This window comes from Trichomycterus rosablanca, chromosome 11 (genome assembly GCF_030014385.1).
Source record: "Trichomycterus rosablanca isolate fTriRos1 chromosome 11, fTriRos1.hap1, whole genome shotgun sequence".
NCBI lineage: Eukaryota > Metazoa > Chordata > Actinopteri > Siluriformes > Trichomycteridae > Trichomycterus > Trichomycterus rosablanca.
The window spans coordinates 27,432,122-27,448,322 of NC_085998.1; the positions used below are offsets into that span (position 1 = coordinate 27,432,122).

The 16,201-nt window shown below is 39.7% G+C and overlaps 1 protein-coding gene across 1 annotated transcript in view; it reads right to left on the bottom strand.

Moving 5' to 3' along the window:
• Positions 1-554: 554 nt before the first annotated feature.
• Positions 555-16,201, bottom strand: part of chka (choline kinase alpha) — a 29,788-nt gene continuing 14,141 nt past the window's right edge. Inside the window, exons 5-12 of the mRNA XM_063004127.1 lie at positions 14,701-14,834; positions 13,238-13,342; positions 13,040-13,098; positions 12,859-12,946; positions 6,064-6,172; positions 5,592-5,698; positions 4,839-4,920; positions 555-1,815 (exon numbers count right to left, since the gene is read on the bottom strand). Coding sequence (XP_062860197.1) covers positions 1,756-1,815; positions 4,839-4,920; positions 5,592-5,698; positions 6,064-6,172; positions 12,859-12,946; positions 13,040-13,098; positions 13,238-13,342; positions 14,701-14,834 — 744 coding nt within the window. The 3' untranslated portion in view covers positions 555-1,755. The remainder of the gene's footprint in view (positions 1,816-4,838; positions 4,921-5,591; positions 5,699-6,063; positions 6,173-12,858; positions 12,947-13,039; positions 13,099-13,237; positions 13,343-14,700; positions 14,835-16,201) is intronic.

The following is a 16,201-nucleotide window of genomic DNA, read 5'->3' on the forward strand; positions in this document are numbered from 1 at the left end:
ACTTTCCCAGGACCACAAGAGTAGGTATTATTTGGGTGGTGGATCATTCTCAGCCCTGCAGTGACACTGACATGGTGGTGGTGTGTTAGTGTGTGTTGTGCTGGTATGAGTGGATCAGACACAGCAATGCTGATGGAGTTTTTAAACACCTTACTGTCCCTGCTGGACTGAGAATAGTCCACCAACGAAAAAAAGCAATCGTCTCTGACTTTACATCTACAAGGTGGACCAACTAGGTAGGAGTGTTTAATAGTGGACACGGTATTTAAAAACTCCAGCAGCGCTGCTGTCTGATCCACTCATACCAGCACAACACACACTAACACACCACCATCATGTCATTGTCACTGCAGTGCTGAGAATGATCCACCATCTAAATAATACCTACTCAGTAACCATTGAAAAACAGGGTGAAAGCAGGCTAAAAAGTATGTAGAGAAACAGATGGACTACAGTCAGTAATTGTAGAACTACAAAGTGCTTCTATATGGTAAGTGGAGCTGATAAAATGAACAGTGAGTGTAGAAACAAGGAGGTGGTTTTAATGTTATGGCTGATCTGTGTATGTCTCTAATCTCCTTCTACTACAGACTCTGACTTCCTCTCAAGGTTTCTTCCTGTATTTTTAAGGGAGTTTTTCCCTGCCACTGTCACCCTCGGCTTGCTCAACAGGGGTTTGCGATCTGTTGGTCCTGGATTCTGTAAAGTTGCTTTAAGACAATGTCCATCGTAAAAAGCGCTATACAAATGAATGTGACTTAACTTGACTTGACTCTGGAACTTTCCTCAGACCTAGGCCTCTACCTCAGGATGAAAATGCATAAAAATGTATCTCTACAGTTACATCATGCAGAATTAGCACATTAAGACACATATCGATATTGTTTTGCTTACAAACAGTAAATGTCTCCCTAAGTGCACAGGACTAAAAGTAAAAATGCACACACTCTTATCCTCAAATTTAAGGCCACCATAATGTGCAATGGATTAATGAACCTACATTAGATTCCAATTTGCTCACTTTATATCAAATCATCAATATTATCTACCTTTATGTTTACATTGTCAGCCAGGCAACCTTTACTTCTGCATTAAAAACATGTAATCTAGTAGTATTTAAAGAAAAGAGGTAAACAAATCACAGAATGAGTTAAACCAACCCCAGAAATAATACCAAAAAAGGTAGATCGTATAATTTTAGTATAACTATCAAACAACACTGAAACGCTACAATACCAACACAGTTTGGTCTGTAAGTACCATACCATAACTTGAGGTCTACGCTTTTAAACCTCAGTCTTTTCACCTTTCTAGAACAGACTGCAAAGATAACACAGCATGTAGCACTTAGAGGTTAAGTACTTTTCCATCACAGCACAGCTGGCAGCTGGATTCTAACTGTTAGTGCAGCAGCATATTTTATACATATCTCCCCCTTAAATATTCATTTTGGTTATTGTAAGTTTGTGGATTCTTGTTGTATTTGCTGTCAGTATCTTCCCAAAAGATCTTAGGAAGTGTTGATTTTTTTGTTTGAAGCTTAAACACTTAGTAAACACTGTTGAGCAGCATGGCACACTATTTAAAACATCAGGCCTTGTGGAGAGTAATTGGTAGATTGCACTGATTTTGGTCCATGCAGCACCATATATTCATCACAGTAGCAAAGCAACTTCTTTCTAGTGAATGTTAAAGCCAGGTAAGCCTCGACCATGCTCAGTTTAGCTTCTCTGTCCCTGCATAATGGTGCAGAATTTACAGGCCCAGCTTCTTCTTGAGTTCAAAGTATGCATCAAACCTGGCTAGGGCGTAATCCTAAAAGGGAGGGGGAGGGTAAAAAATTAAAGACATAAGCAGGAGGAAACAAAAGCAGCTGATTAAAATCTATAATTTATATAATAATAAATTACTAAATTACTTAACAATGTTTGGAACTTATAATTAAACATAAGAGGAATCTAAATAAACTAGAATGCCCAGGATCTATTAACAGACCAGGTTAAACAAGTACGCTTTTATTGGGATTTGACAAAATCCTGCATAAGCCTGCACTCCTAATGTCCTCTGGATTACTAATTTAGAGTCTAGGCATGACATTATAAGAAAAGAAAACATCATTAACCAACTGAGTTGTGTATAGTACTAACAGAAAGGTGATTAATGTGGGCATTAGGAGATTAGTAAGGTATACAAACAATAGGATCCTGACACAATGTTAAACTTCTGTGTAAACTGTAAACTATGTAAACTGAAATAGACTGGAGTAGTAGGATCTGCTTTCTTTTTCAGTTTGTGAAGGACACAATATGCTAGTGTTATGTAACAAGGAGCAATGTCATTTTCTCCCTTTTTCTCCCGATTTTTTAGCGCATCCAATTTTTACCCAATAGAGTAATGCTTCCTCTCTACTGGTGCTGACCCCCGCCCTGATTGAGTAGAGCGAACTGACACACGCCTTCCCTCCGACATGTGTGCAGTAGCCGGCTGCATCTTTTCACCCGCACGAGGCGAGTTCATATGCGGATCAGACTTGTGCACAGAGAGCCACACCCTGATCGCATTATTCCTCTACTTTGTACAGACGCCATCAATCAGCCAGCAGAGGTCGTAATTGCATCAGTTGTGAGGTCCCTATCCGGCTCCCTCCCTGAATGAACAACAGCCAAACGTTGTTCATATAGCTGCCCAGCCCAGTCGGATGGCAGAGCTGAGATTTGATATGATGTATTCGAAATCCCAGCTCTGGTGTGCTAGCATATTTAATAAAGTCAAATAAAACTGAGAATTTTAATGTTAGCATCCACATTTTACAAACTGTTTTAGATTAGATTCAACTAGATGAACCAAACAATGATGAACTAATATATGAACTTAATTAGATGAACTAAAGTAATACAAATGTCATAATTGTACCCTACTGACCATGAAATTTACCATATGCTGTATATTCTGAATATCCTGTTCTGTTTTACTCTGAATTTGATCTCAGTTATTAAGTCTTGCCCAATTACACAATTTAATTGTGGTTTCCTCCTGCACATATCTAACCAAAAACCAACTAGCTGCCTGTAGGTATTTAAAAATAGCATAACAGTTGTTTTCAAACTGTAAAAGTAGTAAAAACAGCTTGTGCTGCCTGAAGATACAAATATTTGTTAGTTCAGGGCACCATGACAGCACAATTATAAAGTGTGCAACACCAACAAATATTGACTAGGGTTGGGTTAACAATTTTAGTCAGCGAGCTGACCTGATATGTGCCATTATATAAAGTCTTTAAAGAACTATCTAATATTGTTACCCTAACAATGTCAATATTTGCTGAGGTGTTGCACACTGCATAAATGTGCTGTCATGGTGCCCTGAACTAACAAATATTTGTACTGCCAGGCAGCACAAAGCTCATCTGTACCTAGTTTTACAGTGGCTCTTGTTTTGGAAGTAAATTTGCCATTAAAATAATAAATAATTATGAATTATGACCGCATCATATTTATATATTTGTTTATTTTAATAATGTGAATTTATCTTTTTTATAAAGAAGTGAAATAATGTTTCTAAAATGATTGGCTAATTATGTCATTAAATAAATTTTATGCACTTTTATGCTTTTGTGTATTCTGTTTATGCATTTTTCTCCCTTTAGCGCATCCGATTGCCCGATTGCGTCATGCTTTCTCTCCACCAATGCCGATCCCCTCTCTGCCCCCTCCGACACGTGGGCAGCAGCCATATGCATTCTGTCACCTACACTTTGACAAGTGCAATGCGGATCAGTACTGTGTATAGAGAGACACACCCTGAAAGCACGCTTTTCCCATCTCTGTACAGGCGCCACCAATCAGCCAGCAGAGGTCGTAATTGCATTAGTTATGAGAGAGTCCCTATCCGGCTTTTAATATCCCACCCCTATCTGAACAACAGGCCAATCGTTGTTCATGTGGCTGCTCAGAATACGATGTATTCGAGATCCCAGCTCTGGTTCAAGCGTGTGTTTTTACCACTGCACCACTCGAGCGGCATTTTCACTAGTTTTTACTTGAATATACAGTATTTTCTTTTTTTTCTATTTATTTATGCATTTTCTCCCAATTTAGCGTAGTCAATTCGTCATCCGCTGCTGGGGGATCCCTGATTGCAGTCGAGGTGGGTATATTGCTGCTCACGCCTCCGCCGACCCACCCGCAGAACTTAGCGGAATCCTTTTTCACCTATGCACTCTGCACAGGTGCCTCTCTATCTGCCAACCAGGGTCCTTACACAGCATTTGAAGACCCCACCCACATAGTCCAGTCATCCCGCCCTAGCAGAACCGTGTCAGCTGCAGGCACTGCCGATTATGCCTGCTAGATGGCACCCAGCCAACTGGTGGCAAAGCCGAGTTTCGAATGGAGGAGTTCAGAATCTCAGCGCTGGTGTGCTAGTGGAATATCCCGCTGCGCCACCTGGGCGCCTATATATTTCAGTTTGTTTATATTAAAGTACTTTCTTTTTGTGCTCCATGGGATTTTTTGTTTTGTTTAGACCTGTCTCAGCCTAATCTAATATTGGTTTGCTTATTCTAGAGTTGTTCCTTAGTGTCTCCAGTCAAGTTTTTTACCTGATTTAACTCTTGACATTTGTAATAACTATTTTTATGCTTTTGTTAAGTCATGATTGGGATTAAAATAATGTAATATTTTACACAAATTTTACACAATATTTCTTTTCTGTGGCTATAAGGTGTGGTCTTTTAATATGAATTGTAGTGTATACTCTTTCTAATGCAGTCCATATGAATCATAAGCAATGTAGTATATGTGTATTTAACATAATCAAAAATATATACAAATGCTCACCAGGTAGCCAAACTCAATGGTGGAAATTCTTGCCTGTATCATGGACCACAGTCCCCAGAAAAAGTGTGAAGCGAGGGCAAACCTGAGTAAAAAGAGAAGCTTGTTTTAAACATGGTGGAAACCATGTGACTGATGAGAAGCAAATGTCCTAGAAACCAGGACCCCCTCTTAGAAGGTATTTTCCTGGAAATGAGTGTCAATCTTGGACAAGCTCCAAGACATTATTGCACAATCTTCAGAAGTCTGTGTACAGTGAGCTGAAGGCCTGCAAAGGAGGCCTGTATTGTAATGTCCTGTACTGTACTGTTCCGATTTATAGTGCCATAAGAAACCATGCATGTCAAGTCTTTGCAAGTAAGCTCAAGAGAGCAAAGCAAATGTTCAGCCTGTTTTATGACTGAAAAGGTTCTTTAAATGAGCAAGAAGTACAGATTTTATATTACCATTTTAAAAGGACAGGTAGTTACTGGTTACTCAAGATTCAACAGTTCAAGTCTTTTAATGTCAAACACAGTCATGGACAATTTCGTATCTACAATTCACCTCACTTGCATGTTTTTGGACTGTGGGAGGAAACCAGAGTTCCTGGATGAAACCCACACAGACACGGGAAGAACAAAAAACAGAAACTAAACATAAAAAGTTGTAAAGGTAATAAATTACGTACGGCCCTTATTTATAAGATAATTACTTTTAAGATCCTTATTTATTTCAAACCAAGAGAACTGGCATTCATTGTCAAAACAATGTTACCTGTTAACCTCCACCATCATGTCCTCCCTGATTTTCAACTGATCTTCTTCACTCAGCTTGGCCAGTCCAGGGTCGTATTCAGACAAGTAGCTTTTAAAGAATTGCATCTATATAAAACAAAATTTTGAAAATATAGTAAACGTAATGACAATATTTAGAGTGTTTACAGCAGAATCTGGAATTAGCAGAATTTGCTAAAATGTTATAAAGGTGCTGCAGTTCCACTGCTCTGCTTAAATATGGGACAGCAATGTTCTGCTGAAGTACACAAATAAAGCAGTAGAAATCCAAGCCCCTCGCAATATAATTCCTATAAAGTTAAAACACTGAAGCGGTAGTGAAGAAATTACTAAGCTGTTTTGTGTAGTGTGTTATTTGTACAATCATCACATCAAAACTGGCCTAAAAGTCTCAATAGTACAACTCTAATTCTACTTACAATGCCTGAAACTCCCCTCCCAACATTTCATACCTGCTGAGCTTTGGTGGGGTAATGGTTGGTATTAGCTTTGAAAAATGGAGGTGTGTCACAGTTGTAGTCATACATCCATTCACAGAAGAAGTTTCCAATGTCAAATCCTCTGCAAGACAAAGAGTGGCCCAGTTATTCACACAATACTCAATGTCCAGTATACATTCTGTTAGAAAAAAATATGTTCTTATGTTGGTTAGATAAGATGTCAGAGAGAAATTAGATGTCAGAAACATGGCTGCACTAATGGATGCCATCGAATTGGAGGGGCAAAGTTGGACTGTTTCGTCAACTGAGAGTTCAGAAAACACATTAGTCTTAAATCCAGTTAATGCTGGGGGCAGAATAATTATTATAATAATCCTTAAGAAATTATGTAAATGATAACACCCTAAAACAGCATATATAAGTATTATAAAATAGAATAAAATCTAATGGAAATAGAATTTATAAATTATGATAAATTAAAAAATATATATAAATTAAAAATATAAATATTATAATATTTTTTTCATTATGGGGTGGTGGTGGAGGCTGAGCCCCTGGGTTAAGGCGTCAGGTGTGGGTAGGCAGCCTCAAGTCAGGCCGTTAACGCCTGGGTATGGGTGGTGGTGATGTTTGTGGGAGGCCCTGAGTTAAGGCGTCAGGTCTGGGTAAAATTGAAGAAAAGACAAGTAAACAAATGAATAAATGAATGAATGCCAACACAACCAACACTGGTCAAATCCAAGAAGGAGAAAAGCCCCCAGTGGTTACCTGAGCAACCCAAACCCCTCCTGAATATGAACGCTTGCTTGGCTCGAAGACCACTGGGACACGCAACTGAAAAATCTTGAGTCTCTACTGACTGATTGCAAAAATGTGATTTGGACTTTGACATTGGCTAATATTTTTTTGTATATACTATCTGGCCATAATTATGTGGACACCACTACTTCTAATTATTGAGGTTAGTTTGATTACTTTGTTTGGTTTATTTGGAGTAACTTCAAATTTAATAGGACCTCCTAAACTAATTTGGATTTGATGCCTGCAACTCACTCACAGAAAGCTGGAAAAGGAGCAAATAATAATAATAATAATAATAATAATATTTATACTGTTTAAAATTACATCAGTTTAAATAAACATTTCTTAATGAAAGATTGCAAATAGTTTAGGTCTTTTACCATCTACAGAACATAATATTGCGAAAAGATTCCAAGGCAAGGCCGGCAACCATCGTTAAATGTATGTGACCTTCAAGCCCTCATATAACATTGCATGAGAAACTGCCATGCTACGTGATAAATATAGCCACATGGGCTCAGGAATTCTCCGGAAAACAGCTGTCACTTAACAACACTTCAACCTGAGCCTTATACTGAGATTTTTGAGAGACATATGCTGTCAAGGAAATTTTTTTTAGTCTGTGGTTATTTCAACAAGAACTGTGCCAGCTGCAGAGCCACTTGGGCATGACTGTCATGTGTTTTGAACTCCGGAAGTCTCCATATCCTTTGAAGTGCAAACACTGCTTTCACATTGCACTGCAAAATGGCCAGTGTGAATGTGATTTGTTTGCTATAAAAGTTGTAAATACTGATACAAATACAGCCTTGTAACATTAGAAATTATTAATACTATAATTAATTAGATTGTATTTTTTAGTTTTTGAGGTAACTTTGAGCTAAAATTGTTATAATTGGTAAAAAGTAGGCATTGTGTGCTTTCAAATGGTACCATGCTTTCCGAGAATGTTTGGGGTGGGGGTGGGGGAGCGAGGTTTAAGAGTCACGGTTTGCTACTGCACTATACACTTAAGTTTGTCAAATGCCCAGTGTAACATTACAGAACATAAAACCAATTAAAGTAAATTATTGGAATAATAAATTCTATCTGTTCATGGTTGCTGATTTTCAAATCCTAAATCTCTAACACTTTTCAGCTTTTCCAGCCACAATGCATTGCATTTTTTTAGCATTGGTGTCCATGGATTCTGGATAAAGCCCAAAACATCTTGGGTTCGCAAATGTGTGGGAAAAGTAATGGCCTCGAAAAAAAAGTGTTTTGACTGGCCTGTTGGGTGAGTGCCACATGCTTCAATGTCTGTAGATAAACATATCAGTCTACCCTGGGAAAACAGAGGGAAAGGGAGATGTTATGTATATCTGACTCAGTCTCTTATAGAAGGTGGGTATGATAAGGATAGTATTAAATTTTTTATGCTGGCACAAGTTAATCTTCTGTATGTGGATTAAATTCTGCCCCATACATACTCGTAGTGTTAAATGCAGCAGATATGATCAGGCATAAAGACCTTAATACGGACCAAATTTTTATGACCAGATAAGTGGGCTGAGGTATCTCCAAAACAGCAAGAAGTGTTGACAGGCAGTCATGTTAAGTACCCACTGACTGTGGTCTAAGAAAGGACAAGCCATGAGCCTTTGAAGTTGCTCTGTGGCCAAGACTGATGCCAGAGGACATGAATATAGGAAGACTGTCGTTATTTGTCATATACAGTGCCTTGCAAAAGTATTCAGCCCACTTGAACTTTTCAACCTTTTGCCACATTTCAGGCTTCAAACATAACGATATGAAATTGTAATTTTTTGTGAAGAATCAACAACAAGTGGGACACAATCGTGAAGTGGAACGAAATTTATTGGATATTTTAAACTTTTTTTAGAAATAAAAAACTGAAAAGTGGGGCGTGCAATATTATTCAGCCCCCTTGCGTTAATACTTTGTAGCGCCACCTTTTGCTGCGATTACAGCTGCAAGTCGCTTGGGGTATGTCTCTATCAGTTTTGCACATCGAGAGACAGAAATTTTTGCCCATTCTTCCTTGCAAAACAGCTCGAGCTCAGTGAGGTTGGATGGAGAGCGTTTGTGAACAGCAGTTTTCAGCTCTTTCCACAGATTCTCGATGGGATTCAGGTCTGGACTTTGACTTGGCCATTCTAACACCTGGATACGTTTATTTGTGAACCATTCCATTGTAGATTTTGCTTTATGTTTTGGATCATTGTCTTGTTGGAAGATAAATCTCCGTCCCAGTCTCAGGTCTTTTGCAGACTGCAACAGGTTTTCTTCCAGAATGGTCCTGTATTTGGCTCCATCCATCTTCCCATCAATTTTAACCATCTTCCCTGTCCCTGCTGAAGAAAAGCAGGCCCAAACCATGATGCTGCCACCACCATGTTTGACAGTGGGGATGGTGTGTTCAGGGTGATGAGCTGTGTTGCTTTTACGCCAAACATAACGTTTTGCATTGTGGCCAAAAAGTTCGATTTTGGTTTCATCTGACCAGAGCACCTTCTTCCACATGTTTGGTGTGTCTCCCAGGTGACTTTTTATAGATATCTTTGAGAAATGGCTTTCTTCTTGCCACTCTTCCATAAAGGCCAGATTTGTGCAGTGTACGACTGATTGTGTCCTATGGACAGAGTCTCCCACCTCAGCTGTAGATCTCTGCAGTTCATTCAGAGTGATCATGGGCCTCTTGGCTGCATCTCTGATCAGTCTTCTCCTTGTTTGAGCTGAAAGTTTAGAGGGACGGCCGGGTCTTGGTAGATTTGCAGTGGTCTGATACTCCTTCCATTTCAATATGATCGCTTGCACAGTGCTCCTTGAGATGTTTAAAGCTTGGGAAATCTTTTTGTATCCAAATCCGGCTTTAAACTTCTCCACAACAGTATCTCGGACCTGCCTGGTGTGTTCCTTGGTCTTCATGATGCTCTCTGCGCTTTAAACAGAACTCTGAGACTGTCACAGAGCAGGTGCATTTATACGGAGACTTGATTACACACAGGTGGATTCTATTTATCACCATCAGTCATTTAGGTCAACATTAGATCATTCAGAGATCCTCACTGAACTTCTGGAGTGAGTTTGCTGCACTGAAAGTAAAGGGGCTGAATAATATTGCACGCCCCACTTTTTAGTTTTTTATTTCTAAAAAAAGTTTTAAATATCCAATACATTTCGTTCTACTTCACGATTGTGTCCCACTTGTTGTTGATTCTTCACAAAAAATTACAATTTCATATCGTTATGTTTGAAGCCTGAAATGTGGCAAAAGGTTGAAAAGTTCAAGGGGGCTGAATACTTTTGCAAGGCACTGTATACATATACACCTGTACAGTACAATTAACTTCTTTTTCTGCCATATGCCAGCTTGTTTGGGCCAGTGTATGGCACCCCTTGGGCAGACAGGGTTTAGGGCCTTGCTCAAGGACCCAACAGTGGCTACATAGCAGAACCTGGATTTGAACCAACTATATTCCGACTGATAGCCCAAAGCTCTACCCACTAGGCCACCACTGTCCCACAAAAAACCAGAGGAGAGCACAAACACAGTCCCCCATTCACAAGGGTCAGCACTACCGAAATGCAATGGCTGAGCCTCGCGCTGGGTGAACCACCTTCTTGATCATGATCTCGCCCTGGAGGCTATGGCTAATGCTATAGCCCCCAAATGAGGGGCTACAGTGGCTCAAATGGCTGATAATTGTAATTCTGGTGATGAGGTGAATGTGTCACAAAACAGTGCATTGAACCCTTCTATGCACGGGGCTGCATAGTTGCAGGCCAATTAAAATGCCCTTGCTAACTCCGGTTCACCATGGTAAGTAAGCACCTACAATGGGCATGCAGGCAATGGAACTGGCAGATCCTGGTGTCTTGTTTTCTCCAAGTTTATGTGGATGGCCAGGCACATAGGATGATCCACCTTGCAATGTATAGAAGTTGAAGAACCTGCTGGTAATGTCCTGGTACCAGATAAAACAGGACTTCAGATGTCTTGTGAAGGTCCCGGCGGGTAAGAGCTGTTTTGACAGAAAATTAAGTGGGTGGTCCTAATGTTTTTGGTTATCTGTATATACTGTTGAAGTCGGAAATATTCAAATTCCAAATATTTATTGATACATTCAAGCAATTTTAATAACTTAAGTTTAAATGAGAAACATCTAGTTTTTTGACAAATGTCAATGTGCACTATTATTCAACCCCAGCCTCAGTACTTGTTGAAACATCGCTTTGCCGTAATAACCTCTAATAAGTGATTTCAGCAAGTGCTGACAAGCTTCTGACATCTCTCTTGATCAGGTGTTCACATACTTCACCTATTCTTTTTGTGCAAAAGCTTCCAGCTTTATTAAGATTTGATGGCTTTCATGGAACTGCTTTCTGTAAATCCCACCAAAGAATTTATATAGGATTTTAATCTGGACACTGAGAGGGCCACTCCAGGATTGATTCCTTAACCAAGCTTTGGCTGTCTTAGAAGTGTGCCTGGGAATATTATGGTTTAGTTTTACCACAGAAGGCTTAACATTCCTCTTCCGGGACCACCAGCTGTATAGCTCCGCAGGGGGAACAGGGATTACAGTATGAAGCCCACCTGCCATGCCACTAATGGGCACAGTACAGACAGTTGTAAAATTATCTCCTCTTACAGCTTTTGTGATAGCTCCTTAGTTTTCACCATGGCTGCAGCACACTTTGAACACTTAAATCTCTTGAGTGGTGTTTATATAGCACATTACACATTAAGTTCCCAATGGTTTAATCACGTTGTTACCCAACTTTATGTCTTACAGACTAGCGGTCGGTTTTAAGATCGGCAATATTATGTAGGGATTGAATAACTGTGACATAGCAGTATTAATAAAATATCATGTGATTCTAAAATACTCATCATTCGCTCTGGATAAAAGCATCTGCTAAATGCCGAAAATGTAAATGTAAATTTATTTTCTTTTGTTTACTTGCTGTATCATTTAACTGATCATCACTTATTTCAAAGCAAAATCGCAGTGTGGCCAAAATATGAACACTCCTCTTAATTTTTGAGTTTAGGTGTTCTAGCCACTATCATTGCTAACATGTATAAAATTAGTTATTCCAGTTATACTTGTTCCTGTTCTGACACGACAGTGCTTCTGTGCACACAAGGTCTGTAGGTACATGGTTTAATCAGGGTGGTCTGTAGGACCTCCAATGGTCTGACCTCAACCCCAGTGAACATTGATTGAGAGCCAGGTCTTTCCCTCCAGCATCACTCCCCACAAACACACTCCAGAATCTTATAAAAGCGTGAAGGCTGGTATGTTTAATCCGAATTAAACAGGCTTATATTAAATCCACATTAAAAATGCTCATTGTGGTAGCCTAGTGGGTTGAGCTTTGGGGTTATCAGTCTGAGGATTGTCGGTTCAAATCCAGGCTCTGCTGTGCAGCCTCAGTTGGGCCCCTGAGCATTACTTATAGTTCTATTAATAATCTGCACTTGCTTACTGCATTCTGGCAATGTCAGTACTAGTAAATTACTTTCAGGTAGTAAGAATACTATATTTAACTCTTATATAAGCTCTTACTGGAATTCTTACTGTATTTTCAACTGCCCATCAGGCCAGGTGCTTAAAAAAACTCATGACTTTCTCATGACTGAAAAAATGTGTTTCAAAGCTACACACATGCGTAGCTCAGTAGCTCTGTGTCTGTAGGGCCTATTATATTGAAAATCTAACAACATTAGAAATAAATTATGTGCAGATCATTTCCATAACCTAAATGGGCCACCCAGAAAAGAGATTTATGTGGCACCACATCTATTTATCTTGTCCAATAAAGGTGTCCGATTCACTTAAACTCAGTATACAACCTCTTAAGAACCATGTAATGTTTATGGCCAGGTTTAAGTTGTTAGGTATGCTTTCATAGGCATATCGTTTGCATTCAGTACAATGCAGGTCAATGAAATACGATTCCATACGGTACAAAGCAGGTACAATGAGACATTCTAACCTATAGTTGTAGCTGCTATACTCAAAGTCAATCAGCATAAGCTTCTGCTTGTCCATGTTCTCCCGGCCACTCAGAAGAAGAATATTTCCTGTGAAAAGTTAATTTTATAGCATTTTAAAACCCATCAGGTTAGACCAAACATATAATGCTGGACTGCATGTTTTCTTAATAGTACACTTACCTTCCTGTAAATCATTGTGGCAAAAAACAACAGGAGATGCGGTTAAGTCCAGCAGACACCTAAACACAAAACCAATTTTTTACCTCCACATGAATACTATCACAGTACAGGTTCAGTGGCAATCAAATAATTGCTATAGTACTCATATTCTCAATCAATGGTGCTTCTCTTGACATAAAATTCAATGTTTTGCTTTACCTGAGTGTTTCCATCTCCTGAGGTAGGTTGTAGCTCATAAGATGGGCAAACTTATGCAGGAGGGGCTCTTTGGTAAAGCTCAGCCTTTGCACCTGACTCATGTATCTGAAGTATAAGAGGAAAAAATAAATGACTATGAGATATGGAAGTTTTTAGAGCAATTTAAACCTTCCCCGATCGCTGACCTCCACAGAACATGCAGACCTAGGAACCTTAGGAAACATGTTCCTCTACGGCAACTACACTATCAGCTGTGCCACTGTGCTAACTGTATTTTTTTTGCCAAATAATATAGTATAAGAAACCTTACTGAATGCACTACATATTCTCAATGGTGTATTTTATGTATTTACTAATTATTTGGATAATAACTTATAGAGTATAAAGCAACACTAAATATACGTAATATGTAAGAAAGTGTGACATGAGGGTAATTTCTATTAGGTGCTTATTGACAGTACTTCTGTTATTTGACGAATCATAATTCTCATTGTATTTAATAAGTGCTCTTATTATATAGTGTGTTTATAAATAAATGAAAATATAAGAATAATAAATAAAATAGGTTTAATCTCCTAATCTGGTCATTTCCAATTCCCGATAGTGAAATTAACATGCCCCCCTTCAACACGTGTCTCATCTGCGACCACTTCTTATCACGTGCCGGTGTTGGGTTTCCACACAGAGCCGTATCGCAAAGGAGACCCCGTCTGACCTCCCTCCCTCTTAAACAGGCAATGTTTGTGTGCTTGCTTGTCAGATACAACCCTCCACTTCTGACTGAGGAGCTTCGCAACTGACACACGCCCCTTCTGACACGCCCCTTCTGACACTGCCTTTTTTCACCTGCATGAGGCGAGTTCATATGCCGACCAGCCTTGTGTACGGAGAGCCACACCCTGATCAGCATTATTCCCCAACTCTAAGCAGGCACCATCAATTGGCCTGCAGAGGTCATAATTGCACCAGTTATGAGGAACCCAATTCTCATTTCAGCCAATAAGTTATTTATTAACCTGAAGTTGGCCGTTAAGGTTTAACTATTTGTTTGACATTGGTTGCACAAATATTTACCTGTATTTGAAAAAAAAATCACTTGAATCCAAAATATCTCTCTGTAAAACTCCTGTTTAGTTGTGTAACTGAACCTCAAACAGTTTAACTTTTCCCACAGCAGACCGCTTTCTTGAATAACCCTTAATAAGCCAGACAGGTTTTACTACTACCACATTTGCTTTAAAGCCCTAAGGGCTTTTCTGCAGGTTGCCTTATCACGATATGTAGATAACTGCAGTGTTTGTCTCTTTACGTCCCAGGTTTCATTCACACAAATGTCATGTAACATCTTATCTCAGAGAAAATTACACGAATGCCAGAGGTTATTAGATAACAGTTACCTACAGCCAACTGAAGAGAAGAAGCTATAAATATTAAGACATGAAAAACATTTACTTTGTACTCACTTTTCCATGGTGCCAAACAGCCATTTGGGTTCTTTGTTGAAGGGCATTCTCATCTTGTGGAATTTTGCAATTTTCTCGGCTATCTCAGCAGACAAGCTAGGAATTCCCAGCTCTTCGGTGGCAAGCTTGCGGCTCTGTGGATACAAAATGGCCAAGGTTGGACTGCTTGTACTTGTGCTTGTGGTTTCATATACATCATAATGGGTTTTTAACTTTAAATCTTTTCTCTGTGTCACCCAAAACATAATCGTGAATGGACATTGGACCAACATGCCTGCTGACCGAATCATAGGAAAAGGGGTTAATTACAATGCTTGGTGGATGGCTATTTTACCAGATGCTAATCACCAGAGCCGGGGCCTCTACTGGGTGGTGAGGAAAGTCAGAACAGTGACTCTCCACCAAGCTGATGTTGGACCCAAGTGAAACTGCTGAATAGAACTATCAATTAAATGTGACTAGCTGAGCCCGTTAGGTGGCGCAGCGGTAAAATACGCTAGCACACTGGGATTTTAAAAACCGCCGTCCGGCGGTTGTTCAGGATGGGAAGAGCCGGACCAGGGCTCCTTATAACTGGTTCAAATACAATCTCTGCTAGCTAATTGATGGCGCCTGCACAGAACTGGGGAATAATGCTGATCAGGGTGTGGATCTCCGTGCACAAAGCTGATCCACATATGAACTCGCCTTGTGCACACGTGTCGGAGGGGGCATGTGTCAGTTGCAAAGCTCCTCAGTCAGCAGTGGAGGGTTGTATCGGCAGAGGTGAAGCGTAATGCAGTCAGGGTAATTAGATACGATTAGATTAGGGGAGAAAATTGGGGGAAACAATCGGAGAAAAACAGGGAAAAAAACGTGACATGCTGGGACCCAGGATTGTTCCTTAGATCTATATCCTTCCCAATCAACTAGGTACTGAGTTCTGACATTTACCCTATGAACATCAAGCAACCACTTGATAGAATATGCTAAGAATTTAGCTGCTTATTACAGTGGGGGAGAGGAGGAAGGGAAAGAGCTTTAAGGAAGCAAGAGCGCTAGGTGGAACTGCAATCATTCGTGACACATCAGCTACTCAATCCACCAACACACTATGACACAAATACACAATGCTTCTCCCTCTGCCCTTAATATTAAGTAAAGCGATTAGAAAAGGCAAAAAGTAATTTATTTTTTGCCTTTCCGTACTTTTTCTGACTTTCTGATAGGGCTGGGCGATATATCGAGTTTTAAAGATATATCGATATATTTTCATACGCGATATAAGATAAGACAATATCGCTTATATCGATATAGATGTTGCGTTCCAGTTAGATCCGACAGTTCGTCGTTCCCTTCTCCCAGTTTGTCTCTGCACATGTTCACCTGCCCCGCCTCTCTCCCTCACTGAACACAACTCGCCCCTCCCCCACCACGTGAGTCGCCCGCAGGGCATGTTCTAAACAGCTCTAGTAACTATAGAGTTCCGTCTAAAAATATTTTCGTTGTTGATCTCTTTGAA